General features: G+C 43.6%; 1 protein-coding gene across 17 annotated transcripts in view; it reads left to right on the top strand.

Annotated features, from left to right (window-relative positions):
• Positions 1 to 22,464, top strand: part of RBFOX1 (RNA binding fox-1 homolog 1) — a 1,962,285-nt gene that overhangs the window by 1,878,574 nt on the left and 61,247 nt on the right. For 10 of the 17 annotated variants that reach the window (XM_081820073.1, XM_081820081.1, XM_081820085.1 and 7 more), the window contains one exon: positions 4,561 to 4,641. The exons of the other annotated variants lie outside the window; for them this stretch is intronic. In XM_081820073.1, coding sequence (XP_081676199.1) covers positions 4,561 to 4,641 — 81 coding nt within the window. The remainder of the gene's footprint in view (positions 1 to 4,560; positions 4,642 to 22,464) is intronic. 17 annotated transcript variants of the gene reach the window in all.

The following is a 22,464-nucleotide window of genomic DNA, read 5'->3' as shown; positions in this document are numbered from 1 at the left end:
GTCATTCACCCTGGGCTGGCTTGGTGCTCTGCCTCTTCAGTACTAAAATGGAAGGGAAGGCATTCAAAAGAGCCTTTCTCTTCTTCCTTTCCCTCTTGCATCCTAATTTTATTTCTTGCAAGTACAACATGGCTGCCTGTCCAGAACCCTCTGGTTCCTCTTGTCAGGCACCCCCTGCCTCTCAGCCGAGGTCCCTGGACCCATGGGGATGAAAGAGGACTAAGACATAATTCCTGACCTCTTGGAGTTCAGAGCATCCATGGGAAGACACTCATTCGATAGATCATTACAACACAATTTAGAAAAGCAGAGGAAGGAAGCTGAACTTGGCAGGTGGAGGCAAATAGATCTGGTTTCTAGTAGGAGAAGCTGCTGCCGAGTCCAGAAGGGAATCATCTAGGGGAAGGGGCAGGGCTTCCAGGGAGAATTATCCTCCATAAAGGCAGAGGTGTGAAAAGGCACCGTTGTCCCAGTTGGTTTGAGTCCAATTTCCTCACCTAGGAGTTGGCAGCAGAGTACAAAGTTGAGAGGCCTCCTCTTCCCTATCTGTGATGGGAATCACCCCTTTGAGGCTTCTCCCTGCCCATCGAGGGGCTGGGAATGACCCCCAGAGCTGTGGGGAGTCTCCAGTGAAGAAGAAAGGGTTGGGTTGCCCCATCTGTACATGGACCTTGGCTCACCCTCTCGCAGCTGGAGGATTCCTGATCCTGCCCGCAAGGGGCCCTGTGCATATCGTGCAGGAATTTGGGATGCTGATGAGTGAATGTGACAGACTTTGCAAAGGCTCTGATGATTCCAAAGTTTCGATCTGCCACATGGAGCCAGTTCCTGCCAGGCACAGATACGAGCTGCTCAGATTTCATGTGAAGCTGCATGAGTCAACCTTAAAAGAACCAGAGAAGAGGAGGAAGCAAGTGAATCCCATAGAGAGGGCTCGTAACTGCACCTGGACTTTAGGCATGCGCATCCCCAGCAATAAACAAGGGGCAGAAGAAGGCACCCTCAAGAACGATTGGTTGGACAAAGCACTATTTTTAGCCAGGAAAACAGAAATGAGGAGGTCTTTAAAAACATAATAATTTAATCAAATTCATTAATCCTTCTGAGAGTCAGGTATTTTGCTAGGGGCTGGGAACAGATGAGTATGGTTTGGCTCTGACATAAGGGGGCTCATTGTGGCTGAGACCGATATGTAAATGAAAAGTTGCAGTACATTGTGACAAAGGATCTACTAGGGAGACTTTTTTTTTTTTTTTTTAAGTAGGCTGCACGCCCAGCATGGCACTCAGCGTGGGGCTTGAACTCACAACTTTGAGATCAAGACCTGAGCCAGGATCAAGAGTTAGAGGCTTAACTGACTAAGCCACCCAGGCGCACCTAGGGAGATTTTTTTTTTTTTTTAATTCTTTTAAGTGTGATGGGAGCATAGAAGGGGGAGTGATCCATTAGCTCCTGGGGACTGGGAAAAGAGGCATCTTCTAAATGACATAGTAGGAATTGCGATGGGGTCTTTCTTTAAAATTAAACCCCATGAAATTCCCAGCGTTCAATCCTATTTGACATAAAGAGGTCAATTTCCTATGGTTTAACCTAACAGTAGGATCAGGAATGGCATGGAGGTTTCATGCCATCCACCAACTCTAACCAAACGGTAGCAACTGCCTAGAAGCTGTGTTAAGGATGATTCTGAGGATCCCAGGATAATAGGAAAGGACACTTGGAAATTGATGAATGGTCTGTCCTGGCTAGGGAATGGTGGCTAGTGGTTTAAATTGAACACAGTTGCCATCTTTAAATTATAAGCAGGAAAGCCCCCTTTCCCCACCTCCCTCAAAAGCCTTTGTTTGTTTTTTAAACAAACACACATGACTGGCCCCTGCCCAAAAAATGCATGGAGGTTACAGTGTTCTTTGCCTCTTGGTTTCTGTTTAATTCAAAGCTTTCTCTTAAGAAAAGGTCATAAAGGCCTAAGAGAACATACAATAAGTACTTTGCAAATTAAATTAGAGGATTTTTTTGGGTAAAATAAAAAGCAAGTCCTGTGACAGTATAGATTTTGTTTAACAAAGGTCAAAATTATTGCATAAAGAATTTTTTTTTTTCACGACCAAGAGGACATCCAAAGAAGTTATTTCAATACAGTTTCTCGGGATCTACAGCATAAGAGCATTAGGAAAGCTTCATTATGCCCTGCCAGGATTTAGCTTCCTAGAGGGAATCTGTGTTGTGTCCCAATGGGATTCTCTAAATTGCATTGAGAGTGTTGAAAATTGACCCTAAGGTTTTAACCGCACACGACTGAAATGTCCTTCTGGATATGTTTTTGCTACAACCATGCTATTTTTCTTTCAATACCAAGGCACCCCCCAAGAAACTTTAGGTTTCATTTTAAAAGTGGTTTTTAACCAGGGGTGGACACGAGAGACCCATGGAGTTTTCTCACATGCTGATTTGTCAGAAACATCCTATAGAAACATTCGTTTCTCTCTAAGGTTTTAGCAGTGAGCAAGAACATAAGGATGAATGGCCTCTGCAAAGTCAGACGAAGTACTCATTGATAAAGCAGGGTGGGGGTCAGGGCGTGTCCTTGGGGTGGGTATGCCACTCCTGTTGGTTGATTTTAGACCCCACACCCCCACGATCTGGTGTTCAGTCTGTTTGCTGTTAATTACCATACTGTGCCAGTTTCTTGCCAAAACTGGAAATACTTACCGGGAAGAAATTAGACCATGCAAAGTCCCATCTTATATGTTGGGTTAAACTTTTTAAATAAAATAGAGAGAAGAAAGAACCATCAGTTTAGCAAAGGCTGATCATGACTCAGGCCCAACCAGACTTTGAATACATTTACCGCCAAGAGAAGGTCAGTCAATTTCACTCTTACATCCAGGCTCTGGTGGGGGCTGTCCAGCTATAAACGTAGGATACCAGGGTAAATGTCAGAAGGACCAGGGGACACTCCTTCAGATAGAACTTCTGTCCACGGGCTGCTTCTCCTTGTCACAGAATGGAAGGCTGAGTTGGTGACGGAGGGCCCACTTAGGGATTTTAACCCATCTTTGCTTTATCTGGAAATAATGGACAAAAGCTAGGGAAACACGGGGAACAGAGGGTAGAAGTGGAATTCGCAGAAGGTTCCTCAGCCCTCCTCAGAGGATCCATCTATTCTGGCTCCGTACCTGAAGGAGGGGGAGCAGTGGTCCTGGAGGCCACCTCTGGAACTGTTTGGTTTTTTTAGTTCAGGAAAGATGGCTAGCCTTTAACGGTTCACATGGCAGTCCCTCTGTGTTTGGCAGACCCCCACTCACTCTGCAAGTTTTAACTACACTTCTGTTGACCTTGGGAAAGATACTAAAGGATTATAAAACCCCTTAGATAGCACTAGGGCAGGTCTTCAAAGATGTGGGTGAGCTCACATCAAGGCAAGCTTCTTCTCATGGGGAAAGCTTTCTGTTGTGGTCACGGCAGGAGAACCCAAAACTCAAAACCAAATGGAGGCAAGTGAACAGAAACCACAGGAATGCATTTCCATCATCAGTAATGGGCTGACAACTCCTTAAAAGTCTCTCTCTTTCTTTTCAAAGTCTGAGTGTGAGCTTTGTAGCAGCAGGAGAGAGAATTGATACCGTGAGGATCCCTGACCCTGCTCATCCTTGGAGTGGGCGGTGGTTCAAAACACATCACAGATTGAGGAGATAGCTCAGGATTCCACCGTTCCTCTCTGCTGTAAAATTCCATTGTGCCAGGATAAGCCCAGTGCCCTTTGATTTAAATCAGGCAGACGACAGTGAGCTCTGCAGTGCGGGCTTGGTGAGGCCACCTCTCCGGCTGGAAGGCTGAGAGCTTTCGGGAGGAAATGAGATACACAGAAGCCAAAGATGGTCTCAACCCAAGCCCAGCGTGGGTCCGAGGTGGGCCACGCGGAAGGTGAAAGTTGCATTCATTTCTTCCCCACCGTACTTCTGTTCTTCCCCTGAAGAATTGATTCAGACGGGGGAGGGGGGTGGGGTGATGAAAAGTTTTCTCCAAACATAGCAGTTCACGTGCTTCCCCTTTACTAAGTGACGATTAGATACCAGCCCCTGCCCCGGGCACATCTCTAGCCATACAATTCACAATGCTTCCTGGAGGTAGGTATATTCACCCCATTTTCCAGATGGGCATCCCAAGGCACAGAGAGGTAGAGTGGCTTACCAAGGTCACACAGCTAAGTGGCCTCTGAGCCAGGCTTGTCATCTAGTTCTCTCTGATACTTCTCAAGCCCCCTTTGGCGTATGCCATGCTGCCACCATCACGGATCTGAAACTGGGTCCTGGGGCTGCCAGACCCCGCTGCGGGAACCCCAGGTGACACGGAGTGGCCCGTGCTTGGAGGGCTGGGGGGTGGGCTCCTGACCCCCTTTGGCTAAGCCAGGGGGCCGCCACGGGTGTCCCTGTCACGTGCACGGGGATGTGGCTTACGTTTTCATTTCTTTGCCTTTCTGTTGGCGTTGCCGTGATCTCTCAGGTGTGGTGTGCCTGTTCCCGAACCAGGTACCATCTATCTCTCTCTCTTCCGTAGGCACGGTGCTGTTATGCCAGGCAAACCAGGAGGGATCTTCCATGTACAGTGCCCCCAGTTCACTTGTATATACTTCCGCAAGTAAGCCCGCTGTTGTGGCTCTCCCTTTGTTTTGTGATATAAATCTGAGTCCATCACCTTCCCTGCCATGTAAGTTCTTCTCCTACCCTCCCTCTCAGCTCCACCCTCCCTGTGGCTCTCCACAAGATGAGGTTGGTTCTCATAAGCATGTTTCTGTGTTCCCTGTCACCTTAGCATCGAACCCCTTTGCTCATTATGTCTGAATGCTCACTTCCCAGATATCCCAGTCATCCTTTGTTAAGACCTGGAAGGATCGAGTCCAATGGATGGGACATGGGGCATTGGTCTGGGGGTGGGGGAGGCGCATGGGGGGGTTGGAGCTAAAGCTCGCTGCTGCCTTCTATCACAGCTTTGCAAATTAACATGAAAATAATTGAGGCAACATACACAGGCCAGCCGAGTGGCCCCCTTGCCTAACAAAACGTGCTTGATTGTTACTCTTGAGCACCATTTTCTCACAGTGGAAAATAACGACTTGCTTGCAAGGCTCTTCTGCCCTTTACTATGTGATTGCATTGAGCATGAGGAGGAGAGAGAAGAATGTGGTTCTCCCCCATTTAACGGGGTGGGGGGAACAACAAGAAAAGGCACTTTGATTGATAGGAATATAGCCATCAAGTGCCAGGGGGAGAAGACCAAAAATAAATATGGAAGATAGATCACAATGTTGACATGGAAAAACCAAGGATCTCTCTGCCTGGGATGGATGCTCCAGGGTGGAAAATGCCCCACCCCGACCCCAGTTCCCAGAACAGGTTGAACAATTACTGTTCTCATGGATTCCATCGTGGTGCCCCCAGCTGGTTTGCCCCTCCTCAGAAAGACCCCCAGACACAGCTCATACCTTCTCATCTATTTCAAGCCTATAAGACACCACGCTGTGAAATCCCCATAACTACAAAATTGGTCCTCATTGGGATCAGTGCTCAAGAGTGAGTATGGGGATGGGAGAAGGTGGGCTGCTGGAGACCAGCTAGAGAAGGGGTGGTGGTGATGGAGAGCAGCAGTAATTGGCGCGTGATGATTAGGAGGATGAGAGACAGAGGGGAATCCTCCCCGAGTGCCAAGATCAAGCATCTGAATTCCCAAAGGCTCAGAAAAACCAAACTCTTTGCTGGGGGGCACAGGTTAGAAGCAGTCATCAGAAACCAAAAACGTGACTGTGAGAATCCCGACGGTTTCTGAAGGTGCCAGGTTATGGGGGCAGCCAGGTGTTCTTCCCAACCAGCATAGCACCTTCAACAGCAGGTTGGGCATACATTAAATGCAAAGTATCTTCCTGTGTCCCCGAGAAGCCAGAATCTAACCATACCGGCAAGAAGTGGTTCTTTCTAAATGTATAGACATTGCCCCCTTTGGGTGGTATAAATGTGTGTGCATGTATCTTGTAGAATTAGGATGCTAGTACACATTTTCACATGTTCAACCTTGTTTCATCCTCAAAATCTGCACCAGGTAGGTATTATAATGTTTGCTTTACAGCAGAGGAATGGAGGGGTACTGAGGCGGAGTGATAACCCAGGATCACACAGCCACGATATGGTGGATTTGGTTTTCAAACCTGGGAAATTATTCAACTTTTGACTGCTTTTCTGGCTCCATTTGACTCTAAATATCATCATCATTCCCTTGTCTCTCTCCCCCACCTTCTCTATAAACGTTATTTTCTGAAGAAACATTGGCGACCCAAAACTTAACCACAGTTGAGTTCCAGAGAGTTACTTTGTTTTATTCTGTAACATCGTTGTCCTATAGAACTGTCTAAGATGAAATGTTCCGTATCTGCGCTGTCCAGTACGTGGGCTCGTGGGACAGAGGCACTGACTTTTTAATTTAATTTAATGTTAATTAATGTTATTCTAAGTAACCACATGGGGCTAATGGCTACCATAATGGAAAGCATGGCTCTCAATGACCATATGAAATATGCATTTCTACTTCAGTTCTCTGTTCAAATTAATTCCAAATAAGGGCTGGTTTGAATCCGTATAGCCATTCTAAGGCAGCTTTGGGGGAAATGTGTATCATCAATATCAAATGTGGAAATCTATCACAAATTCTTCATATTAAAATAGGGGAAATATCCAGAGGAGACAGTGTCATCCGAAGCAGGGGTCAGCAAACTACAGCCCAGGGGCCAAATCCAGCCCACAGCCTGTTTTTGTAAAGCTTGTGAGCTAAGAATGGGTCTTAGAATTTTTGAAAGATTGTAGAAACGGAACAGAAACAAAACACAACATGTGACAGAGACAGGTGGACCACGAAGCCTAAAATATTGTCATTCCAGCTCTTTACAGAAAAAGTGTGTTGATCTCAGATATAAAGGGTCTGTTTTATTATTGAAAATCCAAAATGACAATATCAGTTCACTGTTTATACATTTTTTCCCTTAGTTTAAAAGTAAAAATATATAATAATTACAGAAATTGTTTAATGTGTGTCCAACACCCTTCATTTTTAAATTGCATAATCAATCATAGTACCTACACATTTTTCATCCTATTATTTTCACTGATTATCATGTCATGTGCACTTTATGAAAATACATTAAGGGCCTCATAATATTCTATCATTTCACAATATTACATTTTAATCAACCCCCCCATTGTTGGTAGGAATTTTTCAGAAATATTAAAGAAATGTCCTTGTATATAGTAGTGTTAAAGAAAACAACAATTAATAAATAGTTGATTGTCCTACCCCATAACAAAGCAAAATGAAACAAAAACCTAGTTTCTTCCAATAAGAATCTTCACTTGTTGATCCCTTAAGCAATGGTATCCAGACCGACAAGCCCAGTGAGTGTTTCTCATATGGACAGCCAACTCTGAGGCTTCTCCTTCCCCACCTGTGTCGCCAAAGGGACTATAGATCACTTCCATCTTGAAGCAACAATGCTGAGTGTAAAGATGATCCATTCCTCCCTAAGACACATTGCTGAGGCTTTCTGCTTTAGTTCTTCAAGCGAGCAATCCTTTTGAGGCTGGACTGTTTGACATTAGCTGGCTTCTTTGTTTTTTGTTGTTGTTGTTGTTTTATTTTTATTTTATTTTTATTACGTTCAGGTAGCCAACATATAGTACATCATTAGTTTTTGATGTAGTGTTCAGCCATTCATTAGTTGCATGTAATACCCAGTGCTGTTCACCACTCGTGCCCTCCTTAATACCCATCACCTGGTTACCCCATCCACCCACCCCCCTCCCTTCTCTAACCCTCAGTTTGTTTCCCGGAGTCCGGAGTCTCTCATGGTTTGTCTCCCTCTCTGATTTCTTCCCATTCAGTTTTCCCTCCCTTCCCCTGTGGTCCTCCCCTCTATTCCTTATGTTCCACATATGAATGAAACCATATGATAATTGTCTTTCTCTGCTTGACTTATTTCACTCAGCATAATCTCCTCCATTTCCATCCATGTCGAAGTAAATGGTGGGTGTTCATCCTTTCTGCTGGCTGAGTAATATTCCATTGTATATGTGAACCACATCTTCTTTATCCTTTCATCTGTTGAAGGGCATCTCGGCTCCTTCCACAGTTTGGCTGTTGTGGACATTGCTGCTATGAACATTGGGGTGCATGTGCCCCTTCTCTTCACTACATCTGTATCTTTGGGATAAATACCTAGTAGTGCAATTGCTGGGTCGTAGGGTTAGCTGGCTTTGAAACATCACATAGGTTTTCTCTTCCAGATTAAGGTATATGTTCCAGTGCAAAGTCATATGTTCTAGAAACAATCCCTCCAGCATATAGAGGGTCATTTTTGCTCTCTCTCTCTGTCACATACATGCACACACACACACTGGGGGCACACACAAGGCTATCGAGGTTCATCTCCTCTCTGAGTGTGACATACACATGGCTGAGAGCCACCTCTCTTATCTCTGAGGTCCGAATAGTGTGGCCTCTTTTTGCTAAGAATCCAGCCTTCTACCCAAAAGCTGAGGATCCCTTACTTCTCAGCAATCTTGTAAGATGTACCTGCTTTTTAAGTTGAAAATATGTATATTTCTCATGGTTATCTAATAGTTGTACTCCTGAAGAAAGGTGTGTATAAATTACACTTTTGTAAATTGGATCTTATGTGTTTACTGACTTCCAGGATTACTCCTGAGTTTGTGTTGGCTTTTTTTTTCCCCCATGGATCTTTAACTGGCCTTGGATGTTTTAGACTTAAATTGCCCCACTGCCTAGCCAAATAGCTAATCATCTGTAAATAACACCCTTAAGTGCAGTAGGGGAGATGGGTTTTAAAGGAATCCTGCTGAATTCCTCTGTAATGAAAGTAATTCCTACTTGAGGTTATCTGTTTTTTAAGATGCATTTTTACATAATGGGTTTTCCTCCACTTAAGTGAATCATCCTAATAATATGACCCAGGACATGAAAGCATTAAGGGAAAGATTTCCACTCATGGCTCTGTGTCAGTACAACCTAATCCTGCAGATTCTCCTGTCTCTCCCCAACTGACCCCAGTTTTTCCCCCTCATGCTGACCTTTATCTCGGTGTGAAACCCCTATTCAACTTGTGTCATGGGACATCACGCTTGCTCCCATGTGTCCCGATGAACCACTAGCATCCAGAGTGTAAAGTGGGCCTACTTTTTAGCAGACAAATGAAGTCGAAGCAAAACTCCAGAGAATTAGGCAAGATCACCTTGTGCCAAATGGAAAACATTTAATATTAATGTCTTTGTCTTAAGAATATTAACTTTTCATCAACTAAACTAATTAATTACATGAACTACTTTGTTAGTTTTGAAATAATTTTAATTAATTTAATAGTGTTGTGTTTGCTTTGAAGAGCCCACATCTGACCCCTTAACAGAGGGGTTTGGTAAAAGCTGGGGCAGGTCTGGTGGGCTAGCCCACTGACTTCCCCTCCTGGGACCAGTGATCTGTAGGCTCCTCCCTCATGGGGGAAAGGCACCTGCTTTACTCTGTTTGTATATAGTGCATGCTTACTATCAAAACATGCCTCCAGACACAACTAGGAATGGAAAGAACATGTCACCTTTCTTCCAAATGAAAACATTACCTCCATTTTTTATTAGTTGAAATTTCAAGAGGTAAATTCACAGTTCCGTGAATGGCAAAGTCACTTTCTAATTTGGATTAGCGAAGCCAGCCCTCACTGATCCTTATTTCCATGTGAAGTAGATGTTTTCAGAAGCCGGTCAGTGTTACCCTCTTAATTCTGTTTTCTTTACAGTTTTATGAATAAACTTCAAATTACAAATATAACACGTGCTCCCGGTAATTAGAGAAGCATGCAAATAAACACACACACATACGTGTGTGAAATGATGTGGTAATAATATCTCCATTTTATCCAAAAACATACACCTTTAATGAAACCCATATTGACTGCCTGGAAAGTATCTTTCCACATCTTCCCCATAATAATGCAAAGAAGGACATACACACGTGAAATGGGGGTGTTGGTAGTTTGATTTTATACAGAGAGGAGTGTTGCATATACATATTATGTGCGCATGACATGTATTAATTATATTTTGTTTCACTTAATAGCAGATTTTGGCTCTCTCGCATTCAGCCGTCTGGGTATTTTCCCACTGTCCCGTGGTGTGGATGCTCCTTCAGCCGTCCCCTGTCCATACTCATTCAAACTACCCCTTTTCCTAAAGCCTGCAGCAAATATCTTTACATATACCCTGACATCCCAGTGCCTCAAATCCCACATCTAGCTTCCCAAACATGCGGTTGGTGGTTCCATCCCGACATCCTTGCCAGAGCCTTCGTATTCTGCTCTTTTTTTAATTTTGAAAATCAGATGGGTGAAACATAGCCTCTGAATTTGCTCTCTTCTGCATTTGCCTTCCTCCTAGTGACGAGCATCAGATTCGCTACTTTCATCGTCATGTGGACTTTATGTCTTGTGGATTTCCAGTACACATCTGCCCATTTCTCTTCTGGGTTTTTCTGATTTTATTTTTTTTACTTAAATTCAATTAGCCAACATATAGTACATCATTAGTTTCAGATGTAGTGTTCAATAATTCATCAGTTGTGTATAACACCCAGTGCTCATCCCATCACGGGCCCTCCTTTATGCCCATCACCCAGTTACCCCTTCCCCCCACCCACCTCCCCTCCAGCAACCCTCAGTTTGTTTCCTAGAATCAAGAGTCTCTCGTGGTTTTTCTCCCTCTCTGATTTCTTCCCATTGAGTTTTCCCTCCCTTCCCTCTGTGCTGTTTCTGATTTTATTTTTAATTCACATTGAGAGAGAACTATTCATTAGGGGGAATAACCTATGAAAAGCATAGATGTTGCAAACATATTTCCTATTTGGGGCCTTGGATCTTGCTTACACTCCAGCATACATTTTTAAATACACAGGCAAATATATCCGTCTTTTCTCTTGCTACAGCTTTAGACACCACTTTAGGTCACAAAATCCCTGCCAGGAGCAAGTACTCCCTAGCGTTCTATTATTTTTCTAGGGCTGTCATAAAAAATACCATAGATGGGGTGGGGGGTGCTTAGACAAAAGAAATTTATTTTCTCTCCCTTTTGGAGGCTGGAAGTCTGACATCAGGGTCCTAGCGTGGTCGGTTCTGATGAGGGCTCTCTTCCTGGCTCATAGATGGTCACCTTCTAACCATGTCCTTACAGGGCAGAGAAAGCAAGCCCTTGGGTGTCTGTTCTTATAAGGACACGAATCCCTTCATGAGGGCCCCACCTCATGACTTACTTCAACCTAATTACCTCCCAAAAGTCTCATCCCTAAATATCATCACATTGGGAGTTAGGGTGTCAACATGTAATTGTGGGGAGCAGGACACTTTTCAGTCCACAGCAAGTGCCTTGACACAGAGGTACCAGTTTTATTTGTCAGCAGGCAAAAAAAGCATTTTCCAGCAGAAATATATGGATGGTTCCATGTGCTTGTTAATGCAAGCAAGTGTATTTCCACACAGTTACCCAGAAGCCACAGATGAGCTTGAGATCCATGTGAGGACAAGTCCTAAGGTAAAAGGAAGATGACTGTTAATTCCCCCTGAAATTTTCACTCCTGACCACGGGGGGGATCTGATACCACAGGCTCAGGATGCTAAATGTTATCAAAATGCAAAATCACTTCCTCATTTATTCACTTTTATGAAACTCAAGGGCGAGCTGTGGTGGCATGGTTTTAATTGATGTATTGATTGCAGATTTTATGGAAATAATTGTGTGGAATTCATAAAACAATGATTTAAGTGGCAGAAACATACATAAATCAGGCCTGCACTGTTCTACTTTTAGGTAATTGATAGAACTTCCACTGGTTTCTGTAATTAAAGTAACAGCCTAAATTAATTTATGGCTTCCTCTTTCTTCTGCCCAATACAGAAAATGTCAGTGGATTGAGTTCAGTTGATAGAAAGTACACGCACAGATCACTGTGTTACTGACACGCTGGTTTAAAGACCCGGGTCTTCTCTCTCCCTCTCCAATATCTCAGAGCTCCTTGAGGCTCTGAAAAGGCCTTTTCTAATATTTTCTGGAGGAATCACTTAAGAGAGGATAATCAGAGCCAGAATGAGGGTGAAGCAAGGGAGGGACTCACCTTGGACAAAATCTAAAGAGGTGCCAAAAAAACTCGGTAGTCAAGATAAATGATATACTAAAAAAAAAAAAAAAAAAAAGATAATATTCTAATGCGGTATTTTTTAAAAATCTAAATTAGGGGCGCCTGGGTGGCTCAGTTGGTTAAGCAACTGCCTTCGGCTCAGGTCATGATCCTGGAGTCCCGGGATCGAGTCCCGCATCGGACTCCCTGCTCAGCAGGGAGTCTGCTTCTCCCTCTGATCCTCCCCCTCTCATGCTCTCTGTCTCCCATTCTCTCTCTCAGATAAATAAATAAAAAATCTTTAAAAAAAAAATCTAAATTAATGGAAAAAATTGATAATGAACAAAATATCAAGATTTTCATTAAGACAGGGTATTACTAATTTTTTTTATGTTAGGGTCCAATATGTTCAACATAGCACTTCTTTGCTTAACGTTTGAGAGTCTGTTCATCATGGAATTTTTTAATAATAATTTTAACTTTTAAAACAAATTACGATTTATCCTGATTACTGGGGTTTTTTGGTGTCACCTCCTCTTAAATTTTGCACCCAAAGTGAATGCCTAACTGGCCCTACCTTAGTCCAGCCCTGAAATAATAAAAAAATAATAGTAACAATACTAATATTAACTCATGGTACTATATCTGAGGCATTCTGCTAAGCCCTTCACATGAACTTTCTCCTTTAATCCTCACAAGAAAAGTATGAAATATGATTATGCCCCCTTTTTGCTTGAGAAAATGTAGGATTAGAAGGATTAAGAAATTTGTCCAAGGTGACCCAGCCAGATTAACTTTGAACCCAGCCTAACTCAATCCCAAGCCTTCCATCTTCACTAGTCTCTAAATTTATCCACCAGCGTGTGGAAGCGACCACATGCTCTGCTCCTGGAAATGTCTGAGCAGGGAGTGGTCAAGTGCTTTCTTCTCATCCCTGGATCACTGGAGAGGCAGCTCTTCTGTGTCTCATCTGTCTGGCCAGGGTTTGGTAAAATTATCCTTTAAAAGGCCAGATAGTAAATATTTCCAGCCTCATGGGCCATCTGGTTCCTGTTGGCAACTACTCAACTCTGTCGATAGCTTGAAAGTGGCCACAGCCAGTACAGAGATGAATAGGTGTGACTGTGCTTCCAAAAACACTTTATTGACAAAAACAGTCTTTGCGCCAGATGTAGCCCAAGGGCTGTAGTTTACTGACCCCTTTGTTAGGCTAGCATTCTTATCTGAAAGGGCCAGACTCCAAAGACAGCTGGCTACATAGGGGAGGAGATCAAAAGGGACCTTCTTTTCAGTGGGCACCTTCATGGGGCTTTTGCACTTGGTGCCACTTTATCACATTTCAAAACCAATAATGGAAGGTAGGCACGTAAACAGAATACCCTTCTCTTGGTACTTATCAAAGTCAGACTGATACATGAATTTGGTCTAAATAGGGTCGGCTGGCTTAGTTTTGCCCTCCTAACAAACAACAAACAAATGGGGAGTTGGAGGCATCATTTTGGTGCTATGGGCTTTCTCCAACACCTGCCCCAGGTTCCCTGGGATAGAGGGTGAGACTCCATTAACGTACTCAGGATGCCTTATCATTTGCCTGGGCTGACTCGGGCTCCTCCAGCACCTTCCAATAATGCTGGCTGAAAAGGTGCTCCAGAGTGCATCCTTCTAAACAGGAATCAGTGCTCCTTCTAAATCTGTGTCTCAGCATTATGGTGACATCATACCTCTGCCTGCTGTGTCATCATCTCTGAAATAATTCCTTCCATTCTTTACTCATTTTATCGGTCCTTTGATGGGGGAGGGGGTTAAAAGGCATTAGTTCGTTTAACCAATTTTTATCACGTTGTTTCTATATGCCAGGTACCCTTCCATGTAATGTAAATACTTCGTGAGCAAGGCGTCCTCTTCTGAAAAAATTTTTATTCAAATTCAATTTAATTAAGCAAGGTGTCCTTAAGTCAGCCTCTGTAGTGTCGCATTCTTGTGGGCAAGACAGATAATAGATACATAATGCTAATGTCTCAGAACTGCCAACAAATTACTCATGGGGATATTTGGGGGCCATACCCAACAGGAGACTTACCCTCCATTAACATGGCATTTTTAATGCCTCTTGGTAGGTCAGCTAAATATTGACGTTCTCACCACCCTCCCGCATTATGGACAGACACACTTGGCCACTGAAATCCTACTTTCCTCACTGAACCCATTGACAGGGAGATTTTGAGACTTCTGTGCCATGCTCTGCCTGTCACCCCAATCATAGCACATGCCCGATTTAATGCCCAGCGATTGCCCACAGCCCGACACAGCTCTGCAGCGACCACCACCGCTCCCCGAACCCCGGTGTCATTCTGTCTCCATCAGTGAAGCACCATCTCTCTGCCTGGTGCCACTGGCCCCGCTTTCCCACGGCCTGGCACAGCGCGCTGATTTATGAACAGGTGGTTTTTAAGAGGTTTTTACTAGCTCCTGTGTTAACTTATTTCACCTGGACACCAGCTTCCTGAACAGGCTCGGCTGTATTTTCAATCCACACCCCACCATCGCCGCAACGGGGTTAGTGCCTTCATCCACAGCTGCTGTTACTTTGGCTAACTCGTGATCACAGACCACTTTGGTGTGACTGTTTTGCCCTCTTAAAAAAAAAAAAAAAAGAATTTCAGGGGGGGAAAAAAACCCCACTAGTTGAACCTCCTCAGTTGTTCCCAGGGAAGAATCTGCAAAGAAGAAGCCACGTTTCAGGCGGCTGCTATCTAGCTTTCCTGGCGCTTTGGTTATTAATCTCAATGCAGAATGGTGGCTTTCGTCTTTTGCAGATGGGGGTCTCACTTCTGCAAAAGGCTGCCAATTGCAAAAACTACCATCCCGTGGTGTGCCCCCAAACATCTTATTTGTCTTGATATTTCTTTCACAGAAATACATATGACAGATAAGGAGTCACTGGAGGATGGTTTGCTTTGTGTCAGACAGATATTAAAACAATAAACTACGTTGCCCTGGGATTCCAGCGCACACACAGCCAGAGAACAAGGCCGAGACGAGACGTTCCTGAAAGGCAGCGAGGCAGTTGTTCTGGGAGAATTCCCTGGAAACCCCAAGTCCTATGATAGCGTTGACAGAAAGTACTTTTTAATGCTCACGTTTTTGTAAGAAGACCAACAAACTCTCTGGTGCAGCTCCCACATTGAACCCTGGGCCATGCCTACCTTCCACTGGTCCTTGGCAGAGGTGAGAAAGAGATCCTCCAATGGGTTGAGCAGCTTATTTTAGAGTTCATTTTTTTAAGCTCTCATGGGTACTTCATTTGCTTTCTCAAACTAATGTAGATTTAAAATGGGAGGAAAAAACCCCCAGCTATTCTGTGTTCAGACTGAATATGAAATTTTCAGGGGCCAAAAATAAGATCTTATTTGATTCCTGGAATATAAAGGGGGCAGCTTGATGCATTGGGGCAGATGTGTGCTCCTGGGGTACCTGGCTTTGTAAATGGAGCCAAGTCCTCTCTCAAAGTCGGCACGGCTGGGAGTGAACAGCTTAGAAGGGGGAGTAAGAACAGCCAGCAATATGTAATTCAAGTGCTGGAGGCGGGGCCGGGGGGTGGGGTGCTTTTTGGTGCTTCTTGCGAAGAAATGTGTCCAACCATCGAAGTGGCCCCTCCTCCCCTTGCCTTCTTTATTTTCAAAAGCAAATCTCCCTGTGCAGTGCAAAGAATCACGGAAGGAAGCCGAGCTTGCCTCCCATGGAAGGGAAAAGAGCCTGGCATAGTTCATTTAAACATGATAATTTAAACACTTGCTTCACTCCAAAAACACCATTTTCTTAAATCATGTTTTCATTTCCGTGAAAGTACTTTCGTGCCAAAAGCTATTTTATTGCTTCTGGAGAATTTGGGGGGAGTGTTAACAAAATGTAGTTTTTAGGACCAAATAACACACCACATATTTTCAATCTGTCTCCTTGGTTTTGTTTGCCTGCAGTGTAGACTTGATGCCTAATTGCTTTTTACGTAAAAACAAACATACCAGACCCAGTTCTGTAGGCACACCTGCCCAAGGATAGATATCATCCCCACCCTTGGTAATTGCTTCCAGGTTCCAAGAAGCATTTCCCAAAGGCTCGTTTCTGCTGGCAAAACCTAGTCCCCAGTATTGGTTTTACAAAATTCTCCCTGAGCAACAATCATTTAATGACAAGACCTGGATTCAAATAGAGGTGGGTCTACATCATCATAGTACACCTAGTGGATTGACCTTGGCCAAGTCTGATTGCCATGAGCATACTCGTGAATACCTACCCACTTGTGAGCATCCTTGTGTGAAGAGTCGTTCAGATTGCTTGAGGCGTTTTTATCTTCTCAAACGGATGGCTACACTTTCCCTTTCTTCCATAGAAGCCATCTTCTTTGAGACTTTTTAAAAGTTCACCGAAGAAGCTAGTCTGGAATGTTTGTTAGTCTAGTGACTGGACAACCTATTTCTGAATGGTTTTCCTTTAGTCTGTTAAAGATGGGAGTTTGGGGAGGGTTCCAGCTCAGGTATCAGGCAGGCAATCCATAGATCCAGATGACACCTGTCCTCAAGTTTTACATGGGGTGTGACTCAAAGGATTGGGATTCAGCCTCCCAAAGGTGGAAGCTGACTCTCAAAATCCGATGGCCCCAACACTGACCATCTATACCCACAGTGATGGCTGGAATTAAAGTGGACAATGCATTTGCATCGTGTAACCATCCTGTGAACCACCGCCAACCCCCTCTGAGGGCTTCACCTGCAGGAGCTGCAGCAGCCCCAGAGAACCATGGGAAATCCATCCCAACATATGAAGCTAATTTATCTCCCTTGCCTTGTTTCCTACGTGGAGAGGCAATTCACCAGGCTAGCTGTTTCAGCCACCTGTTAGCCAGATCGTGAGCGATTTAACAAGTGAAACTTTGCTGTGTATATGCACTTGATAAAGTAATTATTTATATAAACTATTTGCCTTTTTTCCCATGGCTACCTGGTAAAAGCTAAATTGACACAGCTACAGGTTTTGTCAAATGAACAGAGTATGGCAAATCGCTTCATCCAAATTAAAATAGATCTCAGCATCTCGCGGCTTTGTCTCCAGAGTTCCTTCAAATAACAGAAAGCACCTTTGCAAATGCCTTCCGTGGTCCCGCCAAGTCAAGCCCTCCAAGACTGAGATTCATTCTCGTTGTGCTGAATGAAATGTTACAAAAATCCTGCCCGGGTTGGGTATTGTCAATACCTCTGCCGTAGATAGATCACAAATATGTCTTCTGCAAAGGAAAATTGTATCTCTGCGCATCCGGCAGCCATGGCACTCACCGCGCATGTCTGTTGGATTAATCAGACCATTTGTAGCCCAGGAGAGAAGAGACAACAGCTAACTTCGGGAGGTAAGCAGGAATAATGTGGCAATTATTTAAAAACCAAGGCTGCCGTCCTCATTCAAAGACTTAGCGATGAAAGAATATCCACGTAAGCATTGTGTGTGGGTTTTGTTGCCACTTTTTGAATTCGTTTTTAAGTTGGGAAACATTTCTGCTTTGGGAACACCAGACTCACTGCTCAGAGTAAATCATCCCTGTGCGTTCATGGCGTTTAGGTTTCTTTATTTTTTAATCCCTGGATGACTCATCTATTTCCTTTCTAAGGAAGAGACTGTTTCTAACCAAGTTATGAGTGAAGTGATATTTGATAACAATATTAAATCAATTATATAGGAAAAAAAGTGCATTATCCCAAATATGAAAGTTTTTATGCAAGTCTCTCAAATCTTGGAGAATTTCTAGTTGAAGTTAGTTGTAAGGAGCTCATTATTTTGACAGTAACGAGGTTTGTGGACACAACACCACACTAGTGTACCCCAGGTCCCCATTGCTGGGAGAGTCCATTTCCCCAGTATTTTTGGATATGTGGAAATAAGCCCCAGTGGAGAAGGAAAACAGCTTGCTTTGGACTCTTACCGGGAACATAAATCGGTAGTGATCCCTGTGGCCTGTATCCAATTAGTAGAAAAGGAGCAAAGCCCTTCCAGGTGTCTTGAAATCTCAGCACATAAATAGAGAACAGGAGAAATGGCACCTGCCTTCCCCCTCCTCCTGCCTCCTGTCCCCAACCAGGAGCATATTGAGGTCTCAGGGAGGCTTGTCAAGAGTCTCCCCTGCAAATTCACTCAGTCCATGACAAACTGGGCTGGTTCTCTTGGTTGTGGTATGAATATGGGGAGAGGATGTAGCAGCTTGTACTGCTCTAAGAGGCCATAGGAGGGTAGTAAAAACTGAGAGGTCCTAAGGAGCAGGGAGAGAGTGGAAGTAGAAAGTTTTTGCCCAGAGCCGACACGGGTTGCCTTGGTCCAAGTTGCCTCGTTGCTTTGTTGTATAATAGATAAGATGATGGGCTCTAGTGTCAGGCTGTCTGAGAGCGTTGGGCGAGCTTCGGGGCTGTTGCACGTCTTCCTGTTCTCCCCAGGAGAGTGAAGGTAGCAGTAATGCCTGGCTCGTATGGTTCGTGAAGATTTACGGAGTTAACCTTGGGGTCTGGCGGTTAGCAAGTGTCAGTAAATAGTAGCTGATATACAGTTGAATCTCCTCTGTGTGATAATGGAGTACGAGAAGTTGGACTTCGGCCAACTATAATCACAGCTTTGCTTCGACTTTTCCAGTTATTGTTGTCTGGACTTTCCTCAAGTGAGGTTGAGTCCCTCATCACTCATGTCCTCACTAAACCTGACTTTGTCTTAGCATATGCACCTTTCATAAGCAGCGTGGTAGCAACTCTCACAGGTGCAAGGACTGTCCCCCCTTTTTCGTCTGTAGCTGAACGACTGTGGCATTCTGAGTTCATCTGACAACATACTCAATAAACATTGCAGTAATTACCAGAGGCCAGGTAATCCTGTAGCTGCTAGAGACACAGTATTGACCAAAATAAAGTCCTTAGGACATCCCCACGGAGAGCTATATAGTGAGGGTGCAATCCGATGAGGTGGTAAGGGCCAGATGAGTCAAGGGAAGGAAAAAGGCTATTGACAGGTATGGCTGGGACACGTCGAGGAGATGGGGAGAAGCCCTTGGGGGAAGAAATGACAATGGAGCCAGCATTTGAGTGAGCCGATCAACTCAACATTTAGGGACAGGACAAAGGAATGAGAACATGCAGAAGCCACAGAGAAGAAGCAGCCAGAAGAGGCTGGAGGAAAAGGCAGCGTTGCAGCCTCATACAGTAAAGATTTACATCAACAAATTCGGCTCGGGCGGTGCAGCCACCATCTTTTTTTTTTTTTTTTTCCCCTCCTTTCTGCTTTCAAATAATGTGGTTTTTTCTCCAAGTTCAAGTTCTTGCCAATTCCTTTGACACATCCTAATCAGACCTAGAACAGCCAAGAAACTTCTGGCTAATTTGGATTTGACTAAAACTTTTGTACCACGATGCTATGTAGAGAGATTCAATTATGGTGAGCGATGTTTTGTGAGTAACTACCACCCATAAAAAGTTAATTAATCAGGGCTGTGTCAATTTCCTCGTGCCATGTCAATTTGCTGCCAGGTAATTAATCACTAATCACCCACCAAGCAGCAGGCTGGGGGGACAATCCACGAGCCATTTATTGTCTTTTCCCAAATAAATGGCACGCGCAGCCAGGAAGAAACACATCTTGCCTTTCATAATATTTTTATCGACACTTTTGCAAGTTGTAATAGACTGTAGCAACAAGCAGCTGCAGTTCAATGGGATATGAATATTAAGGAAACAAATGAGCAGAGATTTATAGGACATTGCGTTTCTGTTATGTCAGTTTTGAGATTAAACCCAGCAAATGAACAGTGAAAAATTACTCTTCCATGTGGGGAATGGTGATTAGACTTGTACATTAATTAGAAATTTTTGTTTTCCTATTCAATGCACCTCAAATGAGGATGTCCTATAAGGAACTGTTTGTCCAAAATGTAGATTTATTCACTTCTAAACAGCAGTATTTAATATCAACATGCATTTTGAAATGAAACAAGAGTCAGCCCCAAATGTGTGGTTCAGGGATAGATGTATGAGAATATGAGAATCAGAGATTCCAACAAATTAAGTGGCTATTTTGGTCTTTTTGTAAATGACTGAATGGGTGGGACAACCCCTTTCTCTCCCAAAACCTTGAAATTGCTGAATTTTAACAAAATTGAAAGCCGTTCCATTTTTGTTTTGACCTAGAACTAAATGTGCTCCATCATATTAAATTTCCCATTTGATGCCATTCAAAGAGAGTGACCCAGTTGCGTATAAATTCTGTTATAAACCAATTTGATGTAATTTTGAGATTCATTTTGAAAAAATAAGCAAACATTTTTGTCATTTGGAAAAAATAATCCTCTTCCTTGTGAAGTTTATCACACAACACTCTGCCCCTGAAATTGAGCTAGAGCTGGTTGTTTATTTCACCTCGGCATGTTACCTATTATGCCACTTCTTAATTTACGGTCCGGCACGTGAAACGAGTTCCCCCAAGGCGAATCCTGCAGAACCGTGAACCTGCTGTTGAAAGCACAACTGCACCCCCAGAATTGTGTAAGTGCATATCTCCTACCATAAATTACCCGCAGAACGATTCAACCCCGAATTAGCGCTCAATCTCAGACCACTCCAGGGGTGGGCAAAGGTGGCAAGGGAGAGAAGAGGGGGACAAAGAGAAGCCCTCTCCTCCATTCTGATGGAACACCTTTTCCAGGGCATCTGGCAACCTCATGCAAATTCAAACCAGCGCACAAATGCAAAGAATAATTGCCCACTACCGCGGCTCTATATTTTTATGGCTTTGATGCAGAATCTGCCCCCCTGTTGGCTTTTGCATCTGCTACTCTTCCATCTCTCCCAAGGCTCTAAAACTTTAATATGCACTTTATAACCCTCAAGTATTTTCCACTGGTTTTGTGTTTCTTCTTTTGGGATTTCCGGGCTAGTGAGATGATCTCATTTGTGTTTATTTCGAAGGTAAGCACCATATTCGTAAAAGAGACAGAGGGGGAGCGCGCATGTTTGTCACTGTAAATACACTCAGTGCAGAGCTCAGAGAAGGTGGGAGGTGGGGGCTTTCTCTTTGATGGGAGACAGGCGGTAAGCAGTTGACACTTTGGTAAATGGCCCATTTGGCTGGTTGATACACCCACACATCTTTCGTTTAAAAATGTTGATTCGCCTTGATACTTGAGCACATCACAGCATGCCTCTTGTTACATCCCTAAAGTTTCCATTTCATTGAGTTCCATGGTATACAACTCCTTGTGCCCAAGAACTGAGCGAGTTATTCCACTCACACTCCCCCAAAATATGCTGTGGGTATCAATCTAGCTGAAGGTTGGGAGTGGGTAGGCAGGGAATGTTGATGTGTCAACAAGATGCGCAATTGGTATTTGCTCCAAAAGCTCTTGCCCTGTTTTCTTTGAGAGAAACTCATTTTTAGCTTATGAGCTAAATCCAATTTTCGTTGCAGTGATACCAGATTTTTCACTTTGATTCATGCTGGATAAGGTTTAAGAGGGAACCTTTCCAGTATAATGAACCTATGTTGTTTTTTTTTCCTTCTTCCCTTGTCTCCCTCCTGCCAACAACTAAGGATTTATACTGTGTCCACAAAGCAACCTGAATATTTTCCATTGTTCCCCAATGATTGTCTCTTTACATGTTTATTAACTGGATGTTCAACTAGAAAAAAAAAAATCCAGCTCCAGCACCAGGGCTTTAGAAATGCCTATAATTTGGTGTCTTTTCTTTCTAACACTGTTTTTTCATTAACAAAGAGGCTTTTACAAATATGGGACAGGGTGACAGGTTTATGACTTTTATTAACATTGATTTACTCTGTTCCAGAAATGGAGAGGACATTGTGAGTTTCCATTTGGCTTTTTTGCATTAGATTTATTAAACATTTATTGCCCACTTACTGGATCCAAACTCCTGAACTGGGGCACTGATAGTGTGATAACTTTGACTCAACAAAAGATAGGTGTCGTGTCCCAAAGCAGGCACATAATTGAGATGTCTTCTTTCTGTGTGGTTCAAGGATAAAGCCATTTTGGTTTTGTTTCATCTGTATCTGAATCATCTAAGTAATTGTTTCAAATATGCATTTAACCGTGTCCCAGAACCAACAAGCCAATGCACATGGTAGGCAAGTAAACAAATCCGTTCCTTCCATCCTAAGTTGAGTCTAAAGGAAGCTTAACAAACAGTTGTGGGGGGTTTTGTTTTGTTTTTG

This window comes from Leptonychotes weddellii, chromosome 5 (assembly GCF_054177405.1).
Source record: "Leptonychotes weddellii isolate Sample4059 chromosome 5, ASM5417740v2, whole genome shotgun sequence".
Classification (NCBI taxonomy): domain Eukaryota; kingdom Metazoa; phylum Chordata; class Mammalia; order Carnivora; family Phocidae; genus Leptonychotes; species Leptonychotes weddellii.
The sequence above is the reverse complement of the archived record's forward strand: the minus strand, read 5'-3'. Positions and strand labels throughout refer to the sequence as shown.